At 52.7% G+C, this 27,963-nt stretch overlaps 3 protein-coding genes across 11 annotated transcripts in view; 1 reads left to right on the top strand and 2 right to left on the bottom strand.

Moving 5' to 3' along the window:
• Fam222b (family with sequence similarity 222 member B) overlaps positions 1 to 10,553 on the top strand; it is a 57,199-nt gene extending 46,646 nt beyond the window's left edge. For 3 of the 4 annotated variants that reach the window (XM_050128591.1, XM_050128593.1, XM_050128592.1), the window contains one exon: positions 7,358 to 10,553. In XM_050128591.1, the coding sequence (XP_049984548.1) occupies positions 7,358 to 8,958 (1,601 nt within the window). In that variant the 3' untranslated portion in view covers positions 8,959 to 10,553. The remainder of the gene's footprint in view (positions 1 to 7,357) is intronic. The other variant, XM_050128594.1, reaches the window with a different exon arrangement.
• A 226-nt stretch (positions 10,554 to 10,779) lies between these two features.
• Positions 10,780 to 18,915, bottom strand: Traf4 (TNF receptor associated factor 4). 2 transcript variants are annotated; one of them, XM_050128595.1, is made up of 7 exons: positions 18,641 to 18,915; positions 15,871 to 15,922; positions 15,183 to 15,287; positions 14,950 to 15,111; positions 14,703 to 14,864; positions 14,464 to 14,619; positions 10,780 to 14,240 (listed from the first exon to the last, which is right to left on the bottom strand). In XM_050128595.1, the coding sequence occupies exons 1-7, from the start codon at positions 18,781 to 18,783 to the stop codon at positions 13,608 to 13,610; spliced, it is 1,413 nt and encodes a 470-aa protein (XP_049984552.1). In that variant the 5' UTR covers positions 18,784 to 18,915; the 3' UTR covers positions 10,780 to 13,607. The 2 variants fall into 2 exon arrangements, with proteins under 2 accessions (XP_049984552.1, XP_049984554.1); XM_050128597.1 differs by lacking the exon at positions 18,641 to 18,915 and adding an exon at positions 18,023 to 18,355.
• Positions 18,916 to 19,460: 545 nt separating this feature from the next.
• The window catches only part of Nek8 (NIMA related kinase 8), a 13,548-nt gene continuing 5,045 nt past the window's right edge, over positions 19,461 to 27,963 (bottom strand). For 4 of the 5 annotated variants that reach the window (XM_050128589.1, XM_050128590.1, XM_050128588.1 and 1 more), the window contains 14 exons: positions 27,474 to 27,679; positions 27,034 to 27,266; positions 26,704 to 26,835; positions 25,992 to 26,200; positions 25,767 to 25,846; positions 25,498 to 25,679; positions 25,264 to 25,414; positions 24,267 to 24,343; positions 23,823 to 23,940; positions 21,534 to 21,684; positions 21,098 to 21,261; positions 20,840 to 20,998; positions 20,543 to 20,701; positions 19,461 to 20,125 (listed from right to left, as the gene is read on the bottom strand). In XM_050128589.1, the coding sequence (XP_049984546.1) occupies positions 20,097 to 20,125; positions 20,543 to 20,701; positions 20,840 to 20,998; positions 21,098 to 21,261; positions 21,534 to 21,684; positions 23,823 to 23,940; positions 24,267 to 24,343; positions 25,264 to 25,414; positions 25,498 to 25,679; positions 25,767 to 25,846; positions 25,992 to 26,200; positions 26,704 to 26,835; positions 27,034 to 27,266; positions 27,474 to 27,679 (2,050 nt within the window). In that variant the 3' untranslated portion in view covers positions 19,461 to 20,096. The remainder of the gene's footprint in view (positions 20,126 to 20,542; positions 20,702 to 20,839; positions 20,999 to 21,097; positions 21,262 to 21,533; positions 21,685 to 23,822; positions 23,941 to 24,266; positions 24,344 to 25,263; positions 25,415 to 25,497; positions 25,680 to 25,766; positions 25,847 to 25,991; positions 26,201 to 26,703; positions 26,836 to 27,033; positions 27,267 to 27,473; positions 27,680 to 27,963) is intronic. The other variant, XM_050128587.1, reaches the window with a different exon arrangement.

Here is a 27,963-nt window from a genome sequence, read left to right as displayed (position 1 = left end):
CCCCGTGAGCCAGCATGACTTTTGCTCATAGAAATAAACTTTACCCCCAGGGGTCAGGAGCTGACTTCCTTGGTTTCTGTGGGTGTGTTTGTCTACTAGTCTACGTCCCGCAGATTGGACCTCTGAGAACTGTTAGATTCCTGTCTTAACTGCATTGTTTCAGGCTTTCCCCAGCTTCCTACTTCTGATAGTCGAGGGAAATAGTCTTAATTTCTGACTTTCTCTTCCATGTATAGTGTCTAAGTAAAAACAGCCCTGAATTTGGAATAAACCTTTTTAGAGCGAAACGGGGCAGCTGGTGAGGCAAGGGGGCTTTCTTTAATACTGTGCAGTTTACCCAAGTTCTTTTTTTTTTTTTTCTTTTTCGAGACAGGGTTTCTCTGTGGCTTTGGAGCCTGTCCTGGAACTAGCTCTTGTAGACCAGGCTGGCCTCGAACTCACAGAGATCCGCCTGTCTCTGCCTCCCGAGTGCTGGGATTAAAGACGTGCGCCACCACCGCCCGGCTACCCAAGTTCTTCATGGCAGCCATTAGCAAACTTCTGTGTCAGAAGCCAATATTTTGAACTTTGTGTGTCATCTACTTAGCTCTTCCATTGTAGATCAGAAGCAACCATAGACAGCATGCCTAGTGTAGTTTGTCTCAGTCACATTTCCTACAGAAGCACACGGAAGCTGCACCAGGCGGGCGTGGAGCAGTCAGTTACCGTGAGTTTGTAACCAGCGGTTAAACCAGTCTTCATGGTATGAAGTCAGCCACTCGGAAGACTGGGGCATGAAGATCTCAAGTTCAATAACATCTAGGCAGCTTAGCTCTTGAACCGTGTGTAAAAATAAAACAAGAGGTGAAGCATGGTGGCACACAAGTTTAATTCCCACCGTTTGGGAGGCAGAAGCAGGCGAATATCTGGGTTCAAGGCCAGCCTGTTCTACATAGCAAGTTCCAGGCTGGTGAGGACCACCCAGTCTCAGAAAAGTGAACAAAAAAGTAAAATTAAGTTGGCGCTGAGGGTGGAGCTCAGTTTGGTGGAATGCTTACTTAGCTTGCACAAAGTCCTGTATTTGTTCTCAGCACCAAATAAATCGGGCATGTTGGTACAGGCCTGTAATTCTCAGTACTTGGTAGGCAGAGTCAGGCAGAGTGAGTTCCAGGACAGCCAGGGCTACAAAGAAACCCTGTCTCAACCCCTCTCCTCCCCAAAAGAAATCAGCAACAATAAACACCTACTTGGACCTCACGTCCTTGGTTCTGAATTTGTCTGACTCTGGAAGTCGGTCCTGCTGTGCGAGCTTCCTCAAGGAGCATTTCTCTCTCCCACCCTCCGTCCCTGGCATGCTCCGGAAGTACTCAACCACACAGATAGACCTCCAGTGATGACTGGGTGATAAATCTGTGTTCTGTGATATCCCAACAAATACCCTCAGAACACAGCTAAGAGGAAATACACTTGGAGACATAACATACAATGACAGGGTGCTTAGTGATACCAAGGGGGGAATTGTCCAAAATGGGGTGCCCCCTGTAATCCCAGTGCTTGACAAACTGGGGCAGGAGGCTTTGCTAGTCAGGACCATCCTGAGCTACAGAGCAAGACTTTGCCTCAAAGCCAAAACAAACCTAAGACATGTCAGCTTCAAGGGGGTCTGTCTGGTGAAGAGCATACTTGAGTCAGGTGGATGTCCTCTTGGACATCTGAAGATTGTGTGTGCCATGGTGTCCCTTGCTTTGAGAGTCTGCAGCTGTTTAGGAATTCTGTTTGTAACTTTGATTTTTCTCCTGGCCCATCTTTTCCCAGAAATTGTAATTTTTGGAATTCTCTTTTTTCCTTAACCTTAAGCCCATTTGCTCACTTTTCTAGCTCAGCACCAGGACACAGCAGTGGCTCATCACAATAGTTGGTGCAGTGACCAAAACAATCAAGGTCTTCTCGTTGTCCTTTTTGTTGTTAGATTGTTCTTCTGTTTCTGTTCGTTTTGGGTTTTTGTTGTTGTTGTTGTTGTTTTTGTTTTTCGAGACAGGGTTTCTCTGTGGTTTTGGAGCCTGTCCTGGAACTAGCTCTTGTAGACCAGGCTGGCCTCTAACTCACAGAGATCCGCCTGCCTCTGCCTCCCGAGGGCTGGGATTAAAGGCGTGCGCCACCACTGCCTGGCCTGTTTCTGTTCGTTTTAAGAAAGATTTGTTTGTTTTGTTTTTCAAGACAGTGTTTCTCTGTAGCCCTGATGGTCCTGGAACTTGCTTTGTAGAGCAGGCTGGCTTCAAATTCAAAGATCCACCTTTATCAGCTTCCTAAGTGCTGGGATTAAAAGCATGTGCCACCAGCCCAGCTTTAATCAGAGTCTTACTTAAGCATCCCAAGCGATCCTTCAACTTTGTAGCCACAAATGATCTTGACTCCCGATTCTCCTGCATCTGCCTCCCCAAGTGTTGGGATCACACGTGTACATTACCATACCTAGCTAGCATGCTAGCTTTTTTAAAAATTGGATGTCTATGGGTATTTTGTCCCATATGTCTATTATGTACCACTTGCATTCCTGATGATCACAGAGGCCAGAAGGGGGCATCAGATCCCCAGCAATTAGTGTAGCAGAAGGTTGCCAGCTGTCGTGTGGGTGCTGGGAATCGAACCTGGATCCTCTGGAAGAGCAACTGGTGCCCTTAACTACTGAGCCATCTTTCTAGCACCTAACATATCATTTTTTAGTTTACATTCTGCATGTGGAGCCTTGGGAGGGCCTGGAACAAATACTGAAATGACTTTATTTCTTCAGATATCAGCATGCCCCCTAGTGGAAGACCTTGATTGTTTCGGTTACTGCACCAACTACTGTGAGTTAGGTGCTCTATTACACTTTTTATATATGTTTGTTTTGTTGAGTTTGTTCACCATGTTGCCCAGGATGGTCTCAAACGCCTGGGCAGTGATCCTTCTTTCCTAGACTCCCAAATAAGAAGACTACAGGGTGTGGGGGGTGTGGGGGTACGTGCGCATGTTGTAAGTCGCTATATTGGTGCTAGGAACCAAACTCAGTCCTCTGGAAGAGCAACCAGTGCTTTTAAGCCATCTCTTCAGTCCCCACATATATATTTTTAATTTTTTTTTTTACCTTGTGGGGTTTTTGTTTGTTTTGTGTTGTGCTGTTTTGTTTTAGTTTATTTATTTATTTTATTTTATTTTTTTTTTTGAGACAAGATTTCTCTGCAGCTTTGTAGCCTGTTCTGGAATTCAATACTTTGTAGACCAGGCTGGCCTCAAACTCATGAAGATCCGCTTGTCTCTGTCTCCTGAGTGCTCGGATTAAAGGCATGCGCCACCACAACCCAGCTGCTACTTGTGTTTCTGTATGAAGTGTATGTGTGCTTGTATGGGTATGTGTGGAGATCCATGCATGTTTTTGTGGTACATTTGTGAAGTTCAAGGATAATTTTCAGGAGTTGATCTTTCCTTTCACCCCGAGTTCCTAGAATCTAAATTAGGTTGCCTGGCTTGCACAAAGAGTAAGAACTTTACCTGCTGGGCCTCTCTGTCCTATTCAGTAATTCTACATGGGAGACTCTTCTTGCTCTTTTTGTTAGTTTTCAGAGACAGGGCGTTCCTCTAACCCAGGATGACCTGCCATTCATGAGCTGCTAAGAGTGCAGAGTACAGTATGAGTCAGTGGATCCTGCTCCTTGCTGTCTTTCACATGGCGCTTGCATGTCACATGACTATCCATTGCTGGGCTAGCACTTGCTCCTGTCAGACTCCCAGGCCTTCTACCTGTGGGTTCCACATTTCTGCCACACCTCAAAACAAAAGGAAAACCAAGGAGCTCCCTGGAAGAAACTGGATTTACAAACCACACATACACACTCCCTCCCTGCCTTAGATTAGGCAACTGCTTTCTGACATTTAACTCAGCTTGAAGTTCGGGGGTCCTACATTTGCTGCTTCCTTGATCAGTTCCTTTGTTCTGACTGGGCAGACTCTGCCTAATCTGCTTTTCTTGAATAACTATAAACAGCTAGGATTCATGTTCACACCACATTTTTTCTGCTTGAGTCTCTTAATATTAGTAATTTTGTAACATAGTAAAGCAGGTTTCATTTCTATTGACAAATGAGGACCACACTGAGTCTTCAGTTGTTAAATGGTAGAGCCATGGTTTGACGTTAGGTGGAAACTGTTGTTGTAGCCACGGATTGCCAGTTCTCTATGCTGCCCTGTATTTGTATTATAGCTGCACCAGCTATTTAAGACAGCTTTTTCTTTTTAGATAAAACCGAAGATGTATTATCTGTGGTTAGAGGAAGTTGTTCCGGAAGTAAGGTTCCGGTGAGCCTGTATACATGGGAGGGGCACCATAAGAACACGCTCACAAGACGCCAAGCATGGTGGCACCCCGTATTTAGGTCAAGGATTCAAGCCCAAGCAGAACTACATAGTGAGGTCTTATCTCCAAAAACCAAATAGGAAACCATGCCTCTAAATCTAAGCATTTGAGAGGCCATGGCAAAGGAATCAGAAGTCAGGAACAGCCCTGTCTGCATTGTGGGACCTTGGTTCAAAAGAGCAGTGTAATGTGGTGTGATGGTGGTGGCATCAGAAGTAGAGGCAGAAGGGTAAGGCTTTCAAGGTCAGCATGAGGTATCAGAGACCCAGAAAAAGAGGAAAAGGTCTGTGTTGGGCTTTTTTATTTTTTTAAGGACTAAGCTTAATGCTTACTTCAATCTAGTATGGCGTGAATGGTGGTTATTCTGGAGTAAGGGCACTCTTGTTCAGTGTGCTAGTCACTCAGGGATCTTCTCCAGCAGGAGTTACCCATCTGCACCCTCCCTCTCGACCTTTCTTCACGGTCAGCATCAGAAGAATGCCATGCTAGGAAAAGCCCTGAGGAGTGATGCTCACTTTGAGCAGAGAACTTCAGTCCGCAAACCACTTCTCATACCAGGTCCTCTGCGCGGATCTCAAGTAGAGGTGGAGAAACAGGTCTACATGTTCTGTCTGAACTAAATAAAGCCCAGCACTTTTGGCTCCTGTTGCTCAGGGAGGTCCTAGTTGTTGTTTGGTAATACTGTCCTGACACTCCCCAGCTGTGCCGCCTGTCTAGGGAGGCACTGTGCTGGGGTCAGCAGCAAAACGCTACTGTCTGTAGCAGCCTGGTGAATACTCAGGCTTGCCGGGAAGGTGTTTTTGTTTGTTTGTGCTTTTTTTACTTTTTAACTCAGGATCTCACTCTGCAGCCCAGGCTGGCTTGGAACTCAAGGCCAGACTTCTGCTTCTGTCTCCAACTGGTAATTGCACACACTCTGTGTGTGTGAACCACCACAGCTCAGCCAGCTTGAACCTGGGACCCTTTCTTCTTTTTCTTCTGTTTTCTTTTAGCAATGGTGTTGGGGAGGTTTCCAAGTCAGGTTTTCTCTGTAGCCCTAGCTGACCTGGAACTCATTCTACACCAGGCTGGCCTCGAACTCAGGTCTGCCTACCTCTGCCTCCTGAGTGCTTGGATTAAAGGCATGTGCCACCATGCCTGGCAGAGTTCTCCAACCTTTAAATCTTATAGTAAATTACACTCTGTAAATAATGTGACTTACCATCATAAATATACATTGGGGTGACTTGTCCATTCTTATGCTCAGCTATTTCTTATCTTTCCTGGAAGCCTTCCTCCTCCCCAACCCTTATGCTTAAAATCTATATTGTAATCTTTTCATGAACCTGCTAACTCTGCTTCATACTCACTATTCCTGAAATTCTCCTCTGGTGAAGCCCAGGAGTCCTTAGTAAAGATCCTTCAGGACAAGGGGGTTCTTCAGGGCACTGCCAGGGCTGATGTAGCCGTGCTCCTGTGCTGCTGCTGCTAACTTCAACAATAGCCAGGTGCATGATTGAGTGCTTCTGAAGCTGTGTTGTCTGCAGTGTTTCCGGGACACTGGTGTTTCTTCTAAGAGTTCTAGGGCTAATAATGTTGGTGCGCTGACAGTAGTAGAGGCTGATAAGATGGGGACACAGGCGGGACTGGCTATATCTCCATCCCTGTGCTGCTGTTATGAGCATGAGACCACATATTCATTTCTCCTATACTTGAACTTTTTCTTTCCCTGCTTCAGAGAAGAGCTGTTTCTACCCAGTTCTTCCAACATGCTCCTCTAAGTCTGCTTCTGCTCCATTTGATGCCCAGCGACATGACTTTGAATGGAGTCTCCTTTGGGCCAAGGCCAACCAAAGCTACCAGCTGGGCACTTAATAGATTAGTCCTTGGTCTTTCCTGGCTGCTTTCTGCCAAGGGAGGAAGCAGGGGAGAGTCAGCCAGCTGAGCCCAGGCTCTGTGCCAAGCCATTTTCCTTCTGCTTCGGGCAGTGTGTATACTTACTCATTCAGCAAGTGTTAATGATGTACTTTTTGTGTATGCTTAGGGTAGACCCCTTCTCTTAGAGAAGAAAACAGCAATGATCCCTTGTAGGGAGGGAGTCTGGCATACTTAAAGAGCTCTTGTCGTGGGAAATTTTTCTTTCTGGATTGGAAACCCGGCATCCGCTGGAGCCCCTCGATGGGAAGCCCCGGATATGAGAACAAGGAGAGTGTTGCCATTAATGGGGCACAGTGAGTGGATATTCCTGCAGTCTCCACAGGAAGGCCAGCTCAGACTGAGTCCCATAGACGTAGAGATGGTCTGAATCCTTTATTCTCAGCCCCTCCCTGCTGCTGTCACTTGTTGTCACCCTCCCTCCACACAGGCAAATAAATACAGCCTTTTGATCTCCAACCAGTCAGGCACCAAATACACTGTAAACAGAAGTGAGCTTGTGAGTGGGAGACATTGGCAGCTTCCTCGTCTTCTCCTGAAAAAGTGTCTTGTTCTCTGTGCCAGATGGGCCTGCCCACCCATGGGCATGGCACCCCAGCTGCTCCGCTGGCCACTGCAGACTGAAGGACCTTTACCAGTGTCATGACTCACTGAGGAGGGCGCTGACAGGCAGCGCCATGATGGCGGGTAGGAACGGAGCCCCACGTACTGAAGAGCTCTGGTGATGTCTGTGAGAACTGGCTGAATGGGCTCTGGATCTCCAAGCTGGAGTCCTGGAAAGTTGCTTTGCCATCCTGATCTTTAGAGATCCATAAAACAGGCTCACAGTACACATGCCTCCTGTGGTTGTAGTGAGGGTCATTTAGACAGCCTGTCCCCTAGTGCCTGGTTACTGTACACACCCAGTGAGTTTCAGCTGTGCCGAGACTCTGGGGACTGTGACTGACCTCGAGTGAAGGCTACAGACGGCTTCAGCAGGCTCTAGAAAGGCTGGTTGGCTTGGACTGATGAGCCCCTCCTCTCTGCTCTCCTTCCCTCTCTCTCTCTCTCTCTCTCTCTCCCTCTCTCTAGGGGACACTACACAGAAAATGAGAACTGCTCACTATCCTACCCCAGCCGAATTGGACGCGTATGCTAAGAAGGTCGCAAACAACCCACTGACTATAAAAATCTTCCCCAACAGTGTGAAGGTTCCTCAGCGGAAACACGTTCGTCGTACTGTGAACGGCCTCGACACATCAGCCCAGCGCTACAGCCCCTACCCGACTCAGGCTGCCACCAAGGCAGGCCTGCTTGCCATTGTCAAAGTGCCAGCCAAAAGCATACTCAAGGACTTTGACGGCACCCGAGCCCGGTTCCTCCCTGAGGCCATCATGAACCCCCCAGTGGCACCCTATGCTACTGTGGCACCCAGCACTTTAGCCCACCCCCAGGCTCTGGCCCGCCAGCAGGCCCTGCAGCATGCACAGACCCTGGCCCATGCCCCTCCCCAGACACTGCAACACCCTCAGGGTATACCACCACCACAGGCACTGTCTCACCCTCAGAGCCTCCAGCAGCCTCAGGGCCTGGGCCACCCTCAGCCAATAGCCCAAACCCAGGGCTTGGTCCACCCGCAGGCCCTGACTCACCAGGGTCTCCAGCATCCCCCTAACCCCTTGCTGCATGGAGGCCGGAAGATGCCAGACTCAGATGCACCCCCAAATGTGACCGTGTCTACCTCAACTATCCCCCTTTCAATGGCGGCCACCCTGCAACACAGCCAGCCCCCGGACCTGAGCAGCATCGTGCACCAGATCAACCAGTTTTGCCAGACGAGGGCAGGCATCAGCACTACCTCAGTGTGTGAGGGCCAGATCGCCAACCCCAGCCCCATTAGTCGCAGTCTGCTCATCAATGCAAGCACCCGGGTGTCGACCCACAGCGTCCCCACACCAATGCCTTCATGTGTGGTCAATCCCATGGAGCACACCCACGCGGCCACAGCCGTGCTGCCTGCTGCAGGTCCTGTCAACCTGCCCACAGGCATCTCTCGAGCCCCTACTGGCTACTCTAGCGACCTCAAGCCAGTTACCTGGAACCAGCACCAGCTGGCCCATCTACAGCAAATGTGCAGCGAGGCTGGTGGGACACCAGCCCCTGGCCTGACAGGCAAACATACAGCAGGACGCGAGTTGGCAGGGCCAGGTTTTGTGGGCAAGGCCCCTGCCTACCCGCAGGAACTCTGCCTGGCGCAGTCCTTCCATCTGAAGCCTTCCCTGGAGAAGCCGACCCCATCCCCACCTGTCAACGGCCTACCGGCCCCACTGGCCTATCCCAATGGTCACTACTTCCAACCCCTGTGGAACAACATCCTACCAACTCCCAATAGCGACAGCTCGGGGTCTCAGGACCTCGCCATGCCGTTCCATGCTGGGCAGCCCACAGGTGCACCCCTCGACTGTGCAGCAGCTCCTGGGGCCCACTACCGAGCGGGAACTGGGGGTGGGCCAGTGGCAAGCCAGAACAGCTTGATGCAAACGGTGGATTACCTGAGTGGGGATTTCCAGCAGGCCTGCTTCCGAGAACAGAGCCTGGCCATGTTGAGCAAGGCCCACCGAGCCCCTGGCACCCGAGCCCCCGATCCCACAGATAGTCGAAGTCTTCATATTCAGCACCCAGGGTATAGATAGGGAGCCGTGATCCCTCCTCAGGCAACACGCCATACAGCACCCTTCTAGGCTTAGTCTTACTTTGAAGTAACTGGATAGTTTCAAAGTTTCACTGCTCCAGTGTGATCATCCTTAGGTATCTAAGGAAGGGAACTTGGCAGGGTCCCTTTGGGGGCAGAAGAAGGTCCTTTCTCCTCCCACGAGCTACTACTCCTGGTTTTCTTTAGAAGCTAACTCTGTCTCAGCACCTGCCTGTCAATCAGTCTCCACCTTGACCACTTGTTGCTCTTGCCATCTTTTGCTGAGACTGAGGTATGGCTGAGGAAAGTGGCCTAGAGCCTTAAGTTAGGCTTCTCTGTCTAGGACTAAGAAGCCAGACGTTCTGAGTGCTCTGGAATCTAATTATTTACTCCCATAAAGCTGTCAAATGAAAATACACCCAGCTTCCATCTTCCCCAGCTGCTTCCATTCCTCGAGGCTTGGTTCTGCATTTACGCTGCTCCCAAGTCACTGTACTTGGCCTTGCTGAAGCCTTGAGACTCAGAAAACCTTGGCGTTGGCATCTTAATTTTTGACTTCCTTTCCAGAGAAATGCAGTGGCCACCTGGCATTCCCAAGACGACCTGTGACCTGTCGCTCTCTCCAAACTCAACTTCTGTCCTCATCCCTGCCTCCCTTCCCCCTTAAGGGGAAAAAAAAAGCAAAACAAAAACTACCTTACTTGAAGAATTAGATATAGGTAAAGGATGATCACATTAGAGTTTGGAATTAAAATCACCAAAAAAAAATATATTTAAAAAAGAAGTTAAACTGCATGTGGTTCTCTACACTGGCTAAGAATTATGGTCCACACTGTAAGTTTTAAATGTCATGTTTCTGTATGAATGTGGTTTGAGGAGCATTTTGTATGCGTGGCCCCACAGGTACACCCACCCTTACATTTTGCAGCCCTTCAGTTTAATGAAGAACAAAAAGAAAAACACAAAGCCTTAAGCTCGTTGAATTCTTCCTCTACCAAATGAGCATGGTTCTGAGCGCTGCAGAGGGGCTTACATTGGAAACAGCCCCTCTTGCCCCTTGCCCGTTCTTAGAGCAGCTCCCATCTGTTCCAGGACCAGTGTGTCTCATTCCCAAGTGACAATTAGCTGTCTAGAAATTCACCACTTCTCTGTAACTTTAGCTTGTTTTGTTGTAAAAGTTTTGCACCTGTCTTCTGTTGCACAGTGGGCTTTAAAAATAACAACAAGCCCTTGTCTTTCCTCTTGTCTTTGGGGAATGTGAGCTGAAGGCCTTGGGTTCATTCTCACTGTTCCTTAGCCAGAAATTCTGTAGTGATCTGAAGCAATGTGACCGAAGCTCAGCTTTTAAATTATGTGTTGGCAAGTTGCCTTATATTTAAAAGAAGGAAAAAGAAAAAAAAAAAAGGAAAAAACAATGCCTGAGTGTGTTATGCCAAATGATAGCAACATGAAGTCCTAATTTATTGTTTCCCTGCCGTCTGTGAACACTGGTATTATTGCCCTGTCCCCCAGCCCCCAAACCTCTGGTGCAGCCTCCTCACCCAGGGCACCTCCATCAGCAGATTTTCTGTGTCATATTTAAAGAGTTCCAATATCTCCTGTGATGTCGTGCATAACCTCCGCTCCGATATTCTTGTAAACCCCCCCTCCCCAGATTCTCCCGAGTGCGCTGCCACCGGAGGAAACTGACCGGACACTAACTTGGGGGCTCTCACACCTCACTCCCACCTCTAGTCTGCATGGAAAACATTGTGGTTCCCTTTCCCTCTGAACTACTGCCCCAGCTTTGATGTAAGGTGTTTCCTAGTTCGACCTGATTCCCCCCCCCCCCCCAGCCAGCCAGCAATAAGGGTCCAGGCCAGGGCCTCACCTCCACTCCGTGCCACCCGAAGGGAGTACCTGGGTCCCCTTTCCGCTCACACTGTAGCACTTGTTCCCCACCGCTCACCCCACCTGTGGTGGTTATGGGTGTGGTGCATTTTTCTTTTTCAATTATAAACCAGTAAAACAGAAAACCTCCTCTTGACCTTGTCCTATTTTAATGTGGTGAATGCCTGAGGTGGTTTTTGTCTTGAGGACAGCCTGTGACGTTCCCCTGAGTAAAGGGGGAATAGTTTGTTTCTGTGGTGGTGGCAATATCCTATTCATCCCTCAGAAACGCTCCCCAGTTGATCATCCCACACTGAATCCGTCCTTAGGTTATACCCGTACATACAGACAGTTTAGTCAAGCCCTCAGTGGGGCCCAGCCGGAGGTTGCTGCCTCAGTGGAGGCCCATAGAGCCCTGCGGTACTTCCACTCCAAGGGCTGTTGGTCCTAAGAGGTGGGCATCAGTCTCCACCAAATTATAAACCTCCCATTTATTTCTTCTGACAGAGGTGAGAGGGAGTTCTGCTGTAATCTAAACAAGGAAGCGCCTCACCCTCTTTCACATTGCTCCATAGACAGAATTCTTTTATGGGGATGGGGAGGTTGCACTTACCTGCTTGGTTCTTACCGTTTGGCTTTGCCTACAGTTTGATTTGGTGTGGGGATCAGGGAAAGCTAATCAGCAGGTGTGAAAACACATGGACTTCGGAGTACCTTTCTCGTGGTTTGCCTTCAGGCAAATGTTCTGCAAAGAAAGCCAGGCTGCCCACTGTCAGACCTATCAAGGTAAGCTAGTGCTCAGGGCGTCCACTTCACGCCCTGGTGTAGACCCTGGTCTGAACCCCATGACAGCTTTCTGTCATACAGTTAGTTGTCTTAAAACGTTTCTGAAATGCTGGGACAGTACTTTGGCCGTGTCTCTGCTGAAGCCCAAGGTTCTCTCTAGTTTCCATGCTGTGTCTAGCAAGGTGTCATGAGGGACCTCTGGGACCTGGCTTAGTGAAAATACTAGCCTAGAGGGGAGCTAGCCAGCCCTCCTGTTTTCTCTCTTGGCTTCCCTCTGCAGAACAGCCTTACCCTCCTGTCTAGGCCCTAAGAGTAAGGCTCTTCATTGGCTCCTGTTATGATCAGATTCCAAAACCAGTAGTTGCAAAATTTATTTTACCAGTAAGGGCAGATAACCCAAGTAATTCAGCAAAAACATGCCCAGATTGGAGCTGTATGCCCCTAGTCATGAATCCAGGCAGTGGACATGTAATTGAGTAGTTGGGGGGGGGGGCAGATGGACATAGAATCCCAGACCCTACCCCAAGACTAGCTGAAGGAGTCAATTTGGCTTTTGCTCTTAGTTGACCAGTGAAATGTATATAGTTGGCAGCAACCATTCCAAACTGTACAAAAAGCAAATGAGATTACAGGTAAAATTCAAGTGCTTGGTCCATCTCGAAGGCCCTTGTTGCTCCTGGAGTAGACTAACATTAAGTTCTTAATGTCGGGCACATGCAGCCACATTAACTCTTCATGAAGGCCCATTTATTCTCATGATAAAAGCTGTTTCACTTGACTCTCAAGCACAAGAAAGGCCCCAGAAATCCAGGCAGTATTGGTGTGTGCCTTTAATCCCAGCACTTGGAAGGCAGAGGCAGATGGGTCTCATCTATAGGGAAGTTCCAGGACAGCTAGGACTACACAGATAAACCTGGTTTCGAACAAAAAAACAAAAAGATGGGTCTCCTTGGTGGAAGTACTTACACAAATACAAGAACTTGAGTTTGTATTTCCAGCACCTATGTAAAAGAACTGGACACAACTACTCACACCTGTAACACCCTAGTGCTGGTCAGTCAAGATCTTTGGAGCTCATTGGCCAACTAGTCTTGTGGAATCAGAGTGCTGGGGCTTTTGATCCTGACTCAAAGAGGTGGCAAGTAACTGAGTAAGACACTGAACATGGACCTTTGGCCTGCACGTGTGTATACACATGGTGAATACTGGGAAAGACAACACCTGCCTATGCAGAACGCTTGTCTTTGGTGAGGTAGTGACTAGAAACGCCAGCTTTAGGAGAAGCCGTCCCTGCATCCACCCATTGAACCACCAGAGGGCAGCTGCAGGTGGCATGCCCACAGAACGCTCGCTGCCAATTCCCATGTTGTCCACCAGAGGTCCAGCTGCAAACAGAGCAGCAGTTACCCCTTCCTTATGTGGAGCCCAGCCTCCCAGAACCCTAGCCAACTGGGAGGAGACAGGCTGGAATCAAGTTAATAAATACAATCCAGGATTTATTAAAAATCAGAGTTCCCCTGCTGTGCCCTCCTAGCACTGAAGAAATAAATAACCAGAGAGGGCGGCATTGGGTAAGCGGAAAGAGAAATTCATCTCAAGGCAGATTCTTATAACTACCCCTCCCTTTTCCAATACCCCCCCACCCCCACTATGGCTCTTGGGACATAGCACCTGAGCAGGCCCCTCAGTCCAGGTAGAATGTGGCTGGCACCAAGGCATGTCTGCCCTGCCCAGGAGGGGAGACAGGCCCTGGGATCACTTGTTTCCAGCCCTTGATAACCCCAGACCTGCTCCCCCCAGGGGCCAGGGCTGAAGCACCAATTGGAGGCACCTGAGGGGTAAGGGTGGCGGTGGTAGTGGTGGTGGGGACAAAGTGGTGGGCTAACAACCTAGGCAAAAGAAGCCGAGAGGGGGTCCGGCCCCCTCTCCCATGTCCGCCAGTGGCTGAGATCCTGTCCCACCCCCCTTCCTGCTTAGACCCAGAAGGCTGTACTCTCAGCTGAGGATCTTCCGGGGCAGTTCGACAGAGGCACGGATGAAGACCGCATCATCCCGCACATAATTTCGCTTTCGGATGTCCTGGTGGGAGATGAATTTAGGGTAGCCAAAGCCCAGAGAACTCTCATCCAGGGAGCCTCGCCAAGTGCCGGGCTTTTGGAAGTTCTTCCAGTTTGGATCAGGGTGGAAGGTCTCAGTGACATGCTGTGGCTTTGCCAGACCCGGGTCGCTCTGATCCAACAGGGAGAAGGTGACCCGACGGGCAAAGGGCCACTCAAGGAGATTGTCAAAGGCGCCTGGTAACACACGAATATAGATGGAGAGATGCGTGCCCTCACCGCTGCCGTTGCCGTTGAGGAACGCAGACACCTGCAGCTTGTAACCGTACTTATGTGTGTAAAAGGCTGGGCTGAAGCACTCCAGGTTAGGCTTGGCCTTGGCCTCTTGGAGACGGCGCCCATAGCTGCCGATCTTCCAGATGAGCACGCCATCACTGCCTATGGACAGCTCCTCCAGCTCTCTTCGCAGCTCCTGCAGCTCTTGCCGCTGCCGGCTCACCAGGGCACACATCATAGCCAGATGCGGCTTTACACTCTCCTCCACGTGACGTGCCATTGCCAGTTTAGGGCACTGTTGGCAAAACCCAAGGCCATGGGGGAAGGAAAAAGTTACCAAAAGAGGAAGGTCCAGGGGAGAGAAGAAGCAGGTAGGGGTAGCGGGCACCCAATTCCACAGGACGATGACAGAGGGTGCTGGGAAGCAGCAGGACCCATCAAGGCCTCAGCTGTGCCAGCAAATGGTTTTCTGTCTAGGACTTGAAGGGCTAAAGGGGGCCGAGAAAGGGGCATCTCACCCTGTGCTTACAGCCGGACTCCTTGAAAGGGCAGAGCACCAATGCAGTACTGCAGCTATCCTTCAGGTGGCTGGGCAGGTCCTCCCGAGCCACGGTGCCCACGCCACACTGGTTCGGGCAAGGAACAGGCAACCGCGGGCACTGGTACTGATGGCTCTAGGACCAGAGACAGAAGCAGTGGTCAATAACCGGATTCTTGTTTCCCAATCTCAAAGCACACAGGTCAATAAGGGCCTCACCTGAATGGTGTCAAAAACAAACTCCTTGGTACAGTAGGCACAAGGCTGGGTGCGCTTGGGGCACTCAGAAGTAGCATGCTGGGCCAACAGTCGCCTCATCATGCGGGCACCACACTTGTTCTCACAGTATACACTCTCCTGGGGGCACATGCCCTCGTGACTCTAAAAATAGCACAGGGGCTGAGTTAAGTAAGGGATTCCTGGGCTCCTAGGTGCCTCACCCTCCCTTCACCCTGGACCCACCTACCTCGTAGGCCTCTCCACTGAAGTCACAGCCACAGAATTCACACTTGAGGCGGCGCTTAGGGCAGTCGTGCTGCAAGTGGGCAGGCAGATCACGCCGGCTCAGCTTGGCTGGGCAGCGATTAGGGCAGGGGACTACATTGAAGCTGCAAGTGTTCAAGTGGCCCTGATGGGAGAGGCTCAGTCAGCACCGGCCCAGTGAGGGCTAGTCCCAGCTCCCCAGCCCAAGAGTCTCACCTGGAGGTGGCGAAGCGGCCCGCTCCAGCGGCAGCCCTCCTCACTATGGATGCAGCGGATAGGCAAACCTAACACTTGGACCTCCAGCTCTGGGTCTGGGTAGATCTATGGGCACAGCATAGGGGGCAGGGGGATCAGCGATGATCAGAGCATGCAGTAGTCACATTCACCCCAACTTTCAACTGAGCTGGTTGGGTCTATCAGCCAGTAATAAGCTCTTTAGCAAAGGATGAGGGACACAGGAGGTGGTATCTACTCGGACTTGGAACCCAGGGTCCCCAACATGCCTGCACAGGAACACGCTCTCTTGGGGGGCACCCTATCACATTAGCCTGCTCAGGCACACCACCCCCCTCCTCCGCTTCCTTCCTCTGAGTGGAGGGGTCCTGGCCCCCAGCCACAGGTCTAACTTGCCACAGGAAGAGGGAGCATTTTTTACGGGCACAGAGCAGCTCTGTGCACCCCTACAGGCTGGGCATTGTGCCTGCCCCCCAGGGCAAAACACAGCCTTCGTTTGCAAACTGGCCTGGTGGGAGAGAACAGGCTACCTTTGTGGGGGCACGAGATCCTGAGACTTGGGGTTGACACTGGCCCTGTGCCTGCTGGCTGCCAACACTCCAGCCTCCACCAAGGGCAACAGTCTATGTAACTATGTACCCAGACTTCCAACCTCGCAGTGTGGACTCACCTTGGCATAGTCCAGAGGAAGCTGGTCCTCAGGGCATTTGAAGACTCCTTCACTGAAAGGGGAGAAGGCAGGGAGGGTCAATCAATGTTCCTCAAGCCCTAGGCCTCACTCCCTCCATCAGGGTCCCCACCCTCCCTTGCCAGGCCCCTTCCTAGCTAGCCACAGCTAAGACAAAGCGGAAAGCAGAGGTCAGAAGGACCCGCTTTTCAAGGGCGCTGGACTACCCACAAAGGCTATTCTACTTCCAGTGCGGACAGACACAGCTGCCTCAGGCAGCACTCACCCAACAGGTGGCAGCTGGCATCCCCCCTCCCCCGTGACAGCAGCTGGACTTGAAAGAAACAGGCAGCCTGCCACCCCCTTCCCCCAAAATGGTTTTCACTGCCATTCTGAAAGCTGATGGGAGGGTGTACAAGGATGGGCTTGGATAAATGCCAGGGCTACCCAGCCTCCATGACTGTGCCAGGCCTAGAACAAGGGCAAAGGTCATCTTGAGGCCACTCTACCACCCATCTCCTCTCTGAGGGTGTGCTCCTAAAGTGAGGAAAGTGAGGCCTTTGGTCCTAGTTAACTCACACCAGCCCTCACATCCCACCTGCCTTCATCACCTAAGGGCTAGAGTCCCTGCTCAGAGAAGGAAAAAACAAGGAAAAAACCCCAGGCTCCCTAGCGAAGCAGCACCTGGGGACGTCTGTCAGTAGCAACTATACAGTTCAGACAGGCTCTAAGGACAGGCAAGGCTTCTAAAACCTGGTGACCCCCAACCTGTGCCAGCTATCCTGTCCCCTTCCCCCCAGTCTCCACCCAGATATTAATACCCAGAACCTGGTAACATGCTTCTTCCTGCCAGTATGCCCTAGCTGACCCCAACAAGACCTGTCACACACGGACTGTCACAGCCCAGGCAAGACAAGGGCTCCCAGAGCAAGGCAGAGGCCCCTAGGCATGGCATTCCTGGCAGATCTGAGTCAGGTAGGCGGGAGGCAGGCAGGCAGGCCTCAAGGCGGAAGCTGAGGCTACCTGGCAGCCCTGTTGTGAAAGCACTTTCCAGAGCCTGGGCAGTCCATACCCCAGGTGCCCAGTCCACCCCCTAGCACCTTCTCTTGGCCCCACCACTACTGGCCATGCCCTGGATGCTCAGGCACCAAACAGGTATGCCTACAACTACAGGGCTAGCAGCCTTTCTGGCTTCAGCAGGAGTGGGGAAAGAAGAGTGGACCAAGGGGGAGGGGGTCCACTTGGCTGCTTCAGGAATGTGCTGACCCAGTGATTTTGGAGACAAGGGGACTAAGGCGAGTCCCTAGGCTTCAGGCAGAGGCTTATCCCGAAGCTTGGGGCCCAGCCAGGACAAAGGTTTGGCCAAGGCTATGGACAACCTAACTTGTAGGATAGGGGTGATGGGGGGGGGGTAGAGCCTGCTCAACCACCTCCAGTGGCCACGAAACACTCGATCTATGGGGGAGGGGAGAAGGCAGAGGCTGCTCCAGGCTGAGCAGTGCAGGCCCAAGCCCAGGGGAGAAGACAGGATGGGGGGAGGGGGCAGTGGGAGAGGAAGAGGGGATTTCCGGGAGGAGGAGGGGCAGAATCAGCCTCGAGGGGACTGAGAAGGAGGTGAAGGAGGAGGGAAGTGAGCCTGACAGCCCCTCCTGGCTCCTTCCCCGAGGCAATAAGGGTGGGTCAGCTGGAGGAGGGGGCTGGCTCAGCTGGCCTCATCTGGAAACCAGAGGGCCAGGAAGGGAGCTGAGGAGACAATGGGCCCGTGTGTCTGTAGAGGAGTTAAGTGTGTACATTGCAGGGAGGAGGGAGGGGGAGAAGGGAGGAGGGGGTAGCACAGCAGCTTGAGCAGGAGCATATGTGCGAGCAGGAGCCCGCGGCTGCTAGGAACAAAAAACAAAGAGCCTGCTGAGATTTCCGCCAGCCAGGATCTTCGGAGGGCAGCGGGATGGGGCACTGAGGCACAAGTCCCACACCAGTCCCTGCCAGTCCCCCTCGGACCGCGGCACCTCTCCAGGCGTCGAGGCTTCCCCGATCTCCCCTCCCACGCCGCAGCCCTCAGCGGCAGGAGACTCAAGTCCGCACAGGGTTCCCAGAATTGTGACGGCTGCCAGAGGCGGCAAGGGTCCTGAGAGAGCAAGAGACATGCTGTACCAACCCGGGAACAAGTCCCCTTTCGCCAGTGTGCCCGATCATCCGTCATACTCAAGACCCCAAGGAGGGCTTCCAGTTGAGAGGCGGGGAGGGCTGCAGGTCACAGGCCAACCTCTGCTGAGTGACCACACACAGCCCGGGCTGGATTCCCAGCTAAGACCTCAACCGTGTGACCCTGGGCAAATGGCAGCCTTTCTTTCCGTCTCCGAGAAATGGGAGAACAATAGCGGCCGCTTTCTCAGCGTCAGAGAGAGTAAGAGGAGGGACGGGTGAAAACTCCCCAGGCTGGCAGGCGCGGGAGAGGCTTTGTCCTTCCCTTCCCAAAAGGATTCAAAGTTCAAGGCTGCGGCCGCCCGGGCTCAGGTGGGGGGGGGGGGGGGGAAGGGCCGGCCACGGGTCGGGAAGGGCGTCTTTCCCACCTGGAGCTGGGCAGGTAGGACCCGGGCGACCTTACGCCTGGGTGCGTGGGGTCCTCCCCAGAGCCCTGACGTCACTGCCGCCCCTTGACATCATGGTGGGCGCTCCTGAGGTCACCGGGCGGCCGCGCAGACAAAGGCCCGACGTGTCTCCGGTCCGTGCCCTCGCCCCCTGCACCGAGGCCCACCGCCCCCCGGGCTCGCACCTGAGGAACTCCTGCAGGCAGGTGTCGCAGAAGCGGTGGCCGCAAGTAGACACCTGCACAGGTTCGCGCATGGGCTTCCCGCACAGTGGGCACAGCAGCCGCCGCTTGGGCTTCTCCAGGAACTTGTAGTCGAAGCCGGGCATGGCGGGCTGGCGGCGGGCACGGGCGAGCGGGGCCGGGCACGCGGCGGCCCCACAGCCCGCGCCTCGCTCCGGCCGCGTTCCCCCGGCTGCGGGCGGTGCCGACTGGCGGCCGCGAGCGGCCCGGGTCCGCAACCCCGCCCGCCGGAAGAGGGGGCGGAGCCGCGTCCCCACGGTCCTAGAGCCCGCCCTCGCGCCCCGCCCACTCCACAACCCCACAGAATGCGGTCGCTCTCAGGACTCTGCCAGGCTTCAAAAGTTAAATCTGCCTCGCCCACCCCCGGAAGCTGGAGCTTCTCTTTCCCGTTGGAACTGAGAGCGTGGCTGAGATTCTTCCAGAAGTGGAGGCCCCTTGCGCTGTGATGGTGCCTGTCGGGTCGCACCATAACACTTGACTCTAGAGGCCACCTTAAGGTCTCCTGCACCACGCACCGCCCAGGGACCTGTGGCTCTAGCTTCCAGGTGCTAGGCAGCGAAGCCTGGCAACAGGATCCGAGAAAACCCGGCTGGAGCAAGGAAACTGGGCTGGGCGCTGGGCCAGCGGAACCTTGGCCCCCGCCTCCAGCTCTGACTGCGCCCACATTCCTCCTGGCCGCTGCCCTACAACCACAGTCGGACCCAGCCCAGTCTTGGGGTGTCTGGAGGCCACCTCCACCCCAGAAAAGACCATATGCCAAGCAGGCATTTGATATTTTTATTGGCGCTATTTTCAAACCTTTAAGAAACTGGTCGGGTCTGGCCCTGCTACCTTTTCCCCAGTCTAGGTCTGGGAAATGACCTGGGGTGAGGGACAACCTTCAGCAGGATCCCCTTGGCAACCACTCAACAACTCCAGCATTCCCTTCTTGGGGGGAGGGGGGGGCCCTCTCAGAAGTTGAGCAAACCTTTGCCCCAGGAAAGAGAAAAGGGGACCCCCTCCGACCTCAAGCTAAGCAAATTTTAGGTAGCCTAACGGCCAGTCCAAACAGGCCCTGGCTTGCCCTAGTCCAAAGCATGGCATCAGGACACCGCCAGAGACTTCTTCCTAACCAGGCAGGCGTGCGCGTGCGTGCGTGCGTGCGTGTGTGTGTGTGTGTGTGTGTGTGTGTGTGTGATTTTTTTAGCAAAGTATTTGAAGACCGTCCTGCTGTTAATTCCTGCCAGCCTGGAGACACTGCGTAAAAGATAAGGAGTTTGGGGGCAGAGGCTTGGCGGAGCAAAGTGGCCTTCGGTGGCCTTTCCACCTCACTGGTGACACCATCCAGGCCGCAGCAGTCTTCTCAGACACCTGCATTTTTCAGAACACTCAGAGGTGGTCTCTCAATAATCCTGTTGCCTCAGGGGGGAACGGGCTCCTCTGCAACCGCTGGAGAGTATCAAAGAGAAGCTCCTGCAGCCTTGCTGGAGGCAGTGCCTACAGCAATCATCACCCATCTTTGATCTCACTGAGCCCTGGAGCCCAAACCCTCCTGCCAGGCCAGAAGTGGACATATAATATCAACTGGATCCAGGACAGATTAGAAGAAATAATTCAAGTGAGGCCTGGAGAGCACTCCAGGCAGCTCCTGCTCCCCGGGCTGGAAACTTGGTGTTTTACACATCCCTTTCCTAGTCCCCACTGGTTCTGCTTTCACTTTTCTGGGGGCAGAAGACTGCTCTGGGAAATTTGAGTTGTGATTACTAAAGATGGGGTAGGGAGTGGAGGAGAGCTGGGTCAGCCCCCCATGGTCATGCGGACGGACACACACACACACACACACACACACACACACACACGACTCACATCTAACAGCCAGGAGAGTGTTCCCATGGCAGCAGGACACTGAAGTCACGACATAAGGATGAGTCTCATCCAGCTGCACTGGCTTAGGGAGTCCAGCATCCTCATCCCTCCTTCCCAGTCGACCGCGGGCTCCTTTGCCCCAAGAATACACTTCCCCCTCTGCCAAGAATTCAAAAGAGTGGGTACAGTCTAAGCAAGCGGCAAAACACTGGACAGTAAAAAACGTCTCCAGAGGGAAGGAACTGAACATAACCCAGCACATCCTGCCTTGTCCACCCTTACCCTGTGCACCCTCACCTGCCCCAATGGCTACAGTGAAGGCATCCCCACAGGCCACCATCACCATCTTGATGCCCTCTAGGCCTTGGACCCGACAGGGCGCCCTGCTGATGCGGCGAGAACTGGTGCCCAATTGCCCATGCTGATTGCTGCCAAAAGTATAGCAGTCACCGGAGACTGTGGGACAAGAAGAAAATAAAGAGCACTTGAACAGAAGTCTGGGGGGGGGGGGCAGGCGAATCCCCCTTCGGTCTTCAGTGCCTGGGTCCCACTCACCAGTCACCGCAGCCGAATGAGCAGTGCCCAGGTCCACGCACATTAGGGGCTCCCGGTCCAGAGGTGCAGAGCCCAGGGGTGTGAAGCTCAGGGCCTCCTCCACCTGCTGGTGGGGAAGAGGCTCCTCCTCCAGGGAGAGGTGGTCCAAGCCTAGCTTGTTGAACCTAAAGATGGAGCCAGAATCTAGAGGTTTTGCCCATGAGTCTGCGGGGGGGGGGGGGGGGGGGGGGGGGGGGGGGGGGGGGGGGGGGGGGGGGGGGGGGGGGGATTGCTAGGACCTGTCCCATCCAGAAATAGATCCTACCCTGAGTTGAAACAAATAGTTTCATCCCTCTTTAGTTCTGATCCCTTGAAGGAGGGAGACAATAAGGAATGAAACACTTTGAAGCCAAGTATTGTAGGAAGGCAGGCCTATCACTTTGATGCCTCTACTTACCTGTTACTTCCACAGGCCAAGACCTTGCCAGACAAGGTGAGGATCATGGAAGAGTCAATACCACAAACAACTCTCTGAGCTTCCTGTCCTAGGGGCACAGGCACCTGCTGGGGGCAGCTATGGGACTCCCTGGTGCCTAGTCCCAGCCTCCCTACAAGAAAAAGAAAAAGAAGAAAGGGTTGGTTAGTTTGAACTTCAGGGATAGTAATGCAACTATGAAAGGGGGGGGGTGAATGAGGGCTGTTCTCAGCCTGAAATGCTTTCCTTAGGCCCTGCTGCTGGTTAAAATCCTTTAAACATTTCCATCCACAGCAGCTGGGTATGATAGAGCACACCTCGAATCAATCACAGCACTCGCGATGCTGACGCTGGACGGCTGCCGCAAATAGGCGGCAAGCCTGGACTACAGTGCATTCCAGACTAGCTGAGCTACATTAGGAAGGTTCTATCTCAAAAAACAAGCAGGCCAGAGAGATGGTTCAGTGGTTAAGAAGACTGTCTGCTCTTCCGGAGGACCCAGGTTCAAGTCCCAGCATCCATGTGACAGCTCACAACTGTCTGCGACTCCAGTTCCAGGAGATCCAATACCCTCACACAGACAAAAACATGCAAGGAAAATACCAATGCACATAAAAAATACATTATTTGAAAATAAAGTTTTAAAAATCCTACCTTCAAAAGGATGAAGCAGCAAGCTGCAGGCAAGACTGTCTCACAAAAAGGAAAAACCCTGTCCAAATGCCACCTGCCTCCCCAGGTTGGCACTGCCTCCTTTAATCACACTCCAGTGTTAATCTTTGCCACAGCCCTGGTGTCCTCTATCATCCCCCCCCATCCTGCCTCCAACAAACACACTTTACACTTGAGACAGAAACCCATCTATGGCCAGGCGGTGGTGGCGCACACCTTTAATCCCAGCACTTGGGAGGCAGAGGCAGGCGGATCTCTGTGAGTTCAAGACCAGCCTGGTCTACAAGAGCTAGTTCCAGGACAGGCTCCAAAGCCACAGAGAAACCCTGTCTCGAAAAACCAAAAAAAGGGCTGGAGAGATGGCTCAGTGGTTAAGAGCACTGGCTGCTCTTCCAGAGGTTCTGAGTTCAATTCCCAGCAACCACATGGTGGTTCAAAACCATCTGTAATGAAATCTGGCACCCTCTTCTGGCGTGTGGGCAAACATGGAGGCAGAATGTTGTATACATAAGAAATAAATCTTAAAAAAAAAGAAGAGGCCGGGCGATGGTGGCACACGCCTTTAAAAAAAAAAAAAAAAAGAGAGACCCATCTATGACATCACCGCTTTCAGTACCTAGCCAGGTGGACTGTGGGCATAGGTCATTGATAGAGCATGTACTTACTACTATGTGCAAAGTTTGATTCCCAGCATTGCAAATAAATAAATAAATAAAAATAAATACTGTCAGGAGAACAAAATTTTTCCTATGTCGTAAGCCTGAATGAATGCATATTTTTGTTCTGTTTGTTCTTGAAACTGGGTTTCAGTCAGGCGGTGGTGGTGCACACCTTTAATCCTGGCACTCAGGAGGCAGAGGCAGGTGGGTCTCTGTGAGTTCCAGGACAGCCAGGGCTTCAGAGGGAATCCCTGTCTCCAGGAAAAAGAAGACACAGGGTTTCACTATGTAGCCCTGGCTAACCTGGAACTTGCTATGTAGACCAGGCTAGCCTTAAGTGCTGGGATTAAAAGCCTGCACCTCCACATCTGGCAGCATCTTGTTCATCTTATCAGTTCAAACCTAACAAAGGGCGAATACATAGTAGGTGTGATAATAATAGGGCTGGAGAGATGGCTCAGTGGTTAAGAGCACTGGCTGCTCTTCCAGGAGTCCTGAGTTCAATTCCCAGCCACATGGTGACTCACAACCATCAGTAATGAGATCTGGTGTCCTCTTCTGGCCTGTAGGCACACATGCAGACAGAACACTGTATGTATAACAAATAAATCTTTTTTTTTCAAGACAGGGTTTCTCTGTGTAACAATTCTAGCTGTCCTGAAACTCGCTTTGTAGACCAGACTGGTCTCAAACTCACAGAGATCCACCTGCCTCTGCCTCCCATGTGTTGGGATTAAAAGTGTGAGCCACCACCACTTGGCAATAAATAAATCTTCAAGAAAAAAAAATAATGGTTTGTCCAATGAATGAATAGAACTCAAGAAAAAAGAGGAAGGGAAGCATGGGTCATGGAGAGGAAGATGGGCATGAGGAGAAAAAAGCCATGACAGAGAAAGCTGTGAGAGGGAGCCTCAAGGCTGGAGCTGGAGAGTGGGCTTACCACCATCTCCTCGGCCCCAGGCAAATAGTTCTCCATCAGTGGACAGGGCCAGCACATGAGAGGCCCCACAGGCCACCTGTACCATCTCATAGCCCAGCAGGGCTTCCACAATGGTGGGCTAGAGAGAGGGAAGAGAGCAGGGTGATTGAGGCATGTCAGACTTGTCCCCTTCCCTGCAACAGGAAGTTAGAAGCTGCAAATTCTCAGAAGATAACTGTCTCTTTAACATCAACCGCACACGCACACATGCCCAGCACGCAGACACAGCAACAGGTGGTATGCCATCGTCATCGGGGAAGCTTTCTGTACTTCCCCCGCCCTGACCCAGAACAGGTGCAGCCTGGGAGCTGGTGGCACATGTGGCTTCTGGGAACCCCCCTGGCCCCAATCTCAGGAGAGGGCTCCCCTCTCACTTCTCCTCTCCAGGGTACACATAATGCCCACCTGGCTGATGTCAGTGAGGTTGCCATGGCCTAAACATCCATTGCTGCCTCTGCCAAAGGTCATGATGATGCCTCGGTCTGGGAGGAGGGCAGTGAGAAAGACACAAGAGAGTGGATCTGCACTTCAGGCAGTCTGGTTCACTTGCAGGTGGAAGAAGGGAGAGCATACTGGGAGCTAAGCGGGGCACAGCGCTGGCACATGCTCTTACTCCAGCACTCAGGAGGTAGAGGTAAGCAGATCTCTGAGTTAAAGGCCAGCCTGGTCTACAGAACGAGTTCCAGGACAGCCAGGGCTATAGAGACACCCTGTCTCAGAAACCACACACACAAAACAACAGGAACTAATGCCTGGTCTGGTGGCGCCAGTCTGTTACTAGGGTTGAGGGAGAATTGCAGGTCTGGTCAAACTCAGTGCAACACTGCCTTTAAAAAAAAAAGGTAAATAAAGTAAAAAAAGAAAAAAAAAAGCCTAGTGTGGTGGTGCATGCCTTTAATCCCAGCACTCGGGGGAGAAGTAGGTGGATCCCTAAGAGTTCCAGGACAGCCTATACCCCGTGACAAGACCTTATCTCAAAACAAACAAACTTGGGACTGCAACTCGCAACTCACAGCAGAAAGCTTGCCCACAGTGTATAGATCCTTCTTTCAATCTCCAGTGAGGGCGCGGGGATTGAAAAGAGGAGGAGGAGGGAACACTGAAAAGGGGCTGGAAGAGCAGGATAGGGGAGAAAAGGCATAGGTGGTCTCCTTCCAATGTGCAGTTTTAGACTAGTTACAGCCTCACTTTCTCCATCTGTCAAATGGGGATAATACAACACGGTTCACTGCCAGGCCTACTGCTTTAGGAAAAGGCAAGGGAGTCAGCAAATCTCAACCGCTACCAGATAGAAGCGGTGACCCTTCAGGCGAGAGTAGCCTTAACTGACCGATTTGGGACTAGAGAAACTGCACTGTCTGGCTTTCTCTTGTCTCCACAGAGTATTCCCTAACAAGCTCACCAGTCAGGCAAGCCGTGAACAGGTCCCCGCAGGCCACGTGCTTGATGGTCACACCCGACTGGCCCTCCAGGAAACGCGAGACGAACTGGGGTTGAGGCTGCTCCACTGCCCCTGGGAGGAGCATGCCTCCTCCAGTGCCTAGGGGCGGGGCCTGCAGGGAAGTGGGCGGCGCCTGAGAACCCCAACTCCACTTCTGATCCCCCCCCATTGGAACAAGCCCACTGCCAACCTGACCTCCCACAGGATGAGGCGCCCAGAACGTGTAACACCAGCCTTCTGCGTGCGTCCTGCAGACACCTGGACCACCTCAGTGTTGAGCATCGGGAGCCTCAGGGGAACGCTAAGGCCACCACCCCACGCATACACCGAAGACAGTGGCGGTGGGATGGCCGGTCTCATAAGTCCCCGGGGAACACCTGCAAGGACAGGGTTTGAGGCCAGTTAAACTAGTAGAAATGGCAGATAGTGCATGGAGCCCCTGTAGCTGGTCCCAACTCACTCACCCCTGCATCGGGCACTGGTGGCTCTGCTCCCTGTGCTGCCAGGGGTCATGGGTGGTCCTGGAGTCAGGGACTTCTCTGCCCTGCAGAATACAGAGGGGCTTCAGGACGAGTAATGCCCCTGGCAGTCTTATGTGACTATGCATACATAGAGGGTTAGCTCTAGACCTCCTGTGTTCCCATTGGGTACCCTCCCCTGCGGCCCACGACCCATCTCCCTGCACAGGCCTCCGCATGCGGACGCTGCCCACATCGGTGTGGAGGTTGAGGAGGGCCCGGATGCAGAGAGGTTGCGCCATGATGTGACTGAGGGGTGGCCGCTGTGCAGGCTCCAGGCTGAGCAGACTCAGGACGAGCTGGCGCAGCTCAGGGCTGTACCGGTCAGAGATGGGCGCAAAGGTGCCGCTCATGATCTTCAGCACCAGGGCTGGCAGGTTCTGCGAAGGCACCACATGTAGGGATGGCCAGGGTGCTGGGCTGGGCTCTTAGGCAAGGCAGTTCCCCCACCAAGGGAATAAAGTCAGGTCCACCCCCATGACATCCAGTCTCACCAGAGAAGGCAGAACCGTAGGAGAGCCTAACACTGCTGTCAGAACTTCCTAGTCTGATAAGGAAGTTTCAGTTGTGTCCTCAGAAATCCCAGGTGCTTTGGGAAACTCCAAAGCTTGCTTTGCTTTGGTTTGCTTTTGTGAATGTCTCTAATCTGATGGAAGAGTCAGGGATCACATCCATTCCCTCAGGAATTCTCAGGCTAAAACAGGACTCAAGCCCAACCCTACTCTGAGCTGAGCTGAGCAAGGGAGAGGCACAGCCCCGCCCTGAGGTCAGCAGGTGAGGGACTGAGGCGACTCAGCCAGCCACAAGAGAAGGAACACAGAAGTGGTCAGAGCTATGGCAAAGGAGCTGGGGTTCTGAGTCCCTCAGGGGTGTAGGTACTCACCGCAGCCTCGAAGGCTCTCTTAAGGCTGGCCAGCTCATACAAGACACAGCCCAGGGCCCAGATGTCACTCTTCTGGTTGTAGGGCTTGCCTTCACACAGCTCGGGGGAGATGTAGCATGGGGTACCCACCACCTATAGGAGGAAAGTCTGTATTACAGCCCTGGGAAGAGAGGAACAGGGCTCTGCCCAAGACACATTTGGGGATAGCTTCTCAAAGCAGGCCGAGGGGCTTCCTCTTGCAGGACCACATAAGGGAAGAGGAAGAGACAGGATGTAGAGCAAAGCCTCAGCTACCAGGACCCCCCCAGTGTCCCCCGCACATCCAGGCACCGTGTAGGCCTTGCTCTTGCTGCTGAGGATCTTAGAGATGCCAAAGTCACCGATCTTGACGACCATGCGGTGTTTGTCGAGAAGGATGTTCTGGGTCTTGAGGTCCCGATGCAGGATGAGGTGCGTGTGCACGTGGTGCAGGGCGAGCAGGATCTGCACGAAGAAGTGAAGGATGGTCTCCTCCTCGAGCAGGGAGTTGCAGCGCTTCTGGATGAACTCAGCCAGGGTGCCACCTGTGCCCCAGAGAACCAGTCAAGATCCTGGGGACCACCCACTGGGACCAGAGTGGGCAAAGAGCCTGTAAGGGGCACACAGGTGGGGCCAGAACTCTATACCTCTGCCCTTTAGCCAAGTCTGTTCCAGAGGGAAGCCACCTCGTGGTGTCCAGCTCTCCTGGCAGGGAAAGACCCCTCTAGGCCGAGGCAAAGAATCTGGCCTACCTGGTGCATACTCCATGGCGATCATGAGGGCCTTGTCCTCCAGGAAGTTCTCATAGTACTCAATGACGTTGGGGTGGTTGAGCAGCTTCAGCACCTGGCACTCGTTCTGTGCCGCCTGCCGTTCTTCCTTGGTCATCTGTTCCACTGGGATCTGCTTGATGATCACCAGCTTCTGGTCGGCCTTGCGGAGGCACAGGTGCACAATCCTAGAGCACAGAGCAGGTGACAGCCACGCTTAGGGCAGCCCATGGACCACAAGTTCTTCTGGTTATTGAGCTGAGCACAGCAGAGGCTGAAGAGGACCTGGAGTCCCAGGCCAGTCTGACCAGACCCCGAGCTCAGGAAGAGACGGGCTCAGCACCCGCTTCCGTAGGCTCAAAACCACTTGTAACTCCAGCTTCAAAGGGCTGATGACCTCTTCCGGCCTCTGCAGGTGGCATTCACTCACACATAAGATTAAAACTGTTAAAAATAAATCTAAAAAAAAAAA

This window comes from Alexandromys fortis, unplaced genomic scaffold, assembly GCF_014885135.2.
Source record: "Alexandromys fortis isolate MF-2015 unplaced genomic scaffold, M_Fortis_MF-2015_v1.1 scaffold_80, whole genome shotgun sequence".
NCBI classification, from domain to species: Eukaryota; Metazoa; Chordata; class Mammalia; order Rodentia; family Cricetidae; genus Alexandromys; species Alexandromys fortis.
The sequence above is the reverse complement of the archived record's forward strand: the minus strand, read 5'-3'. Positions and strand labels throughout refer to the sequence as shown.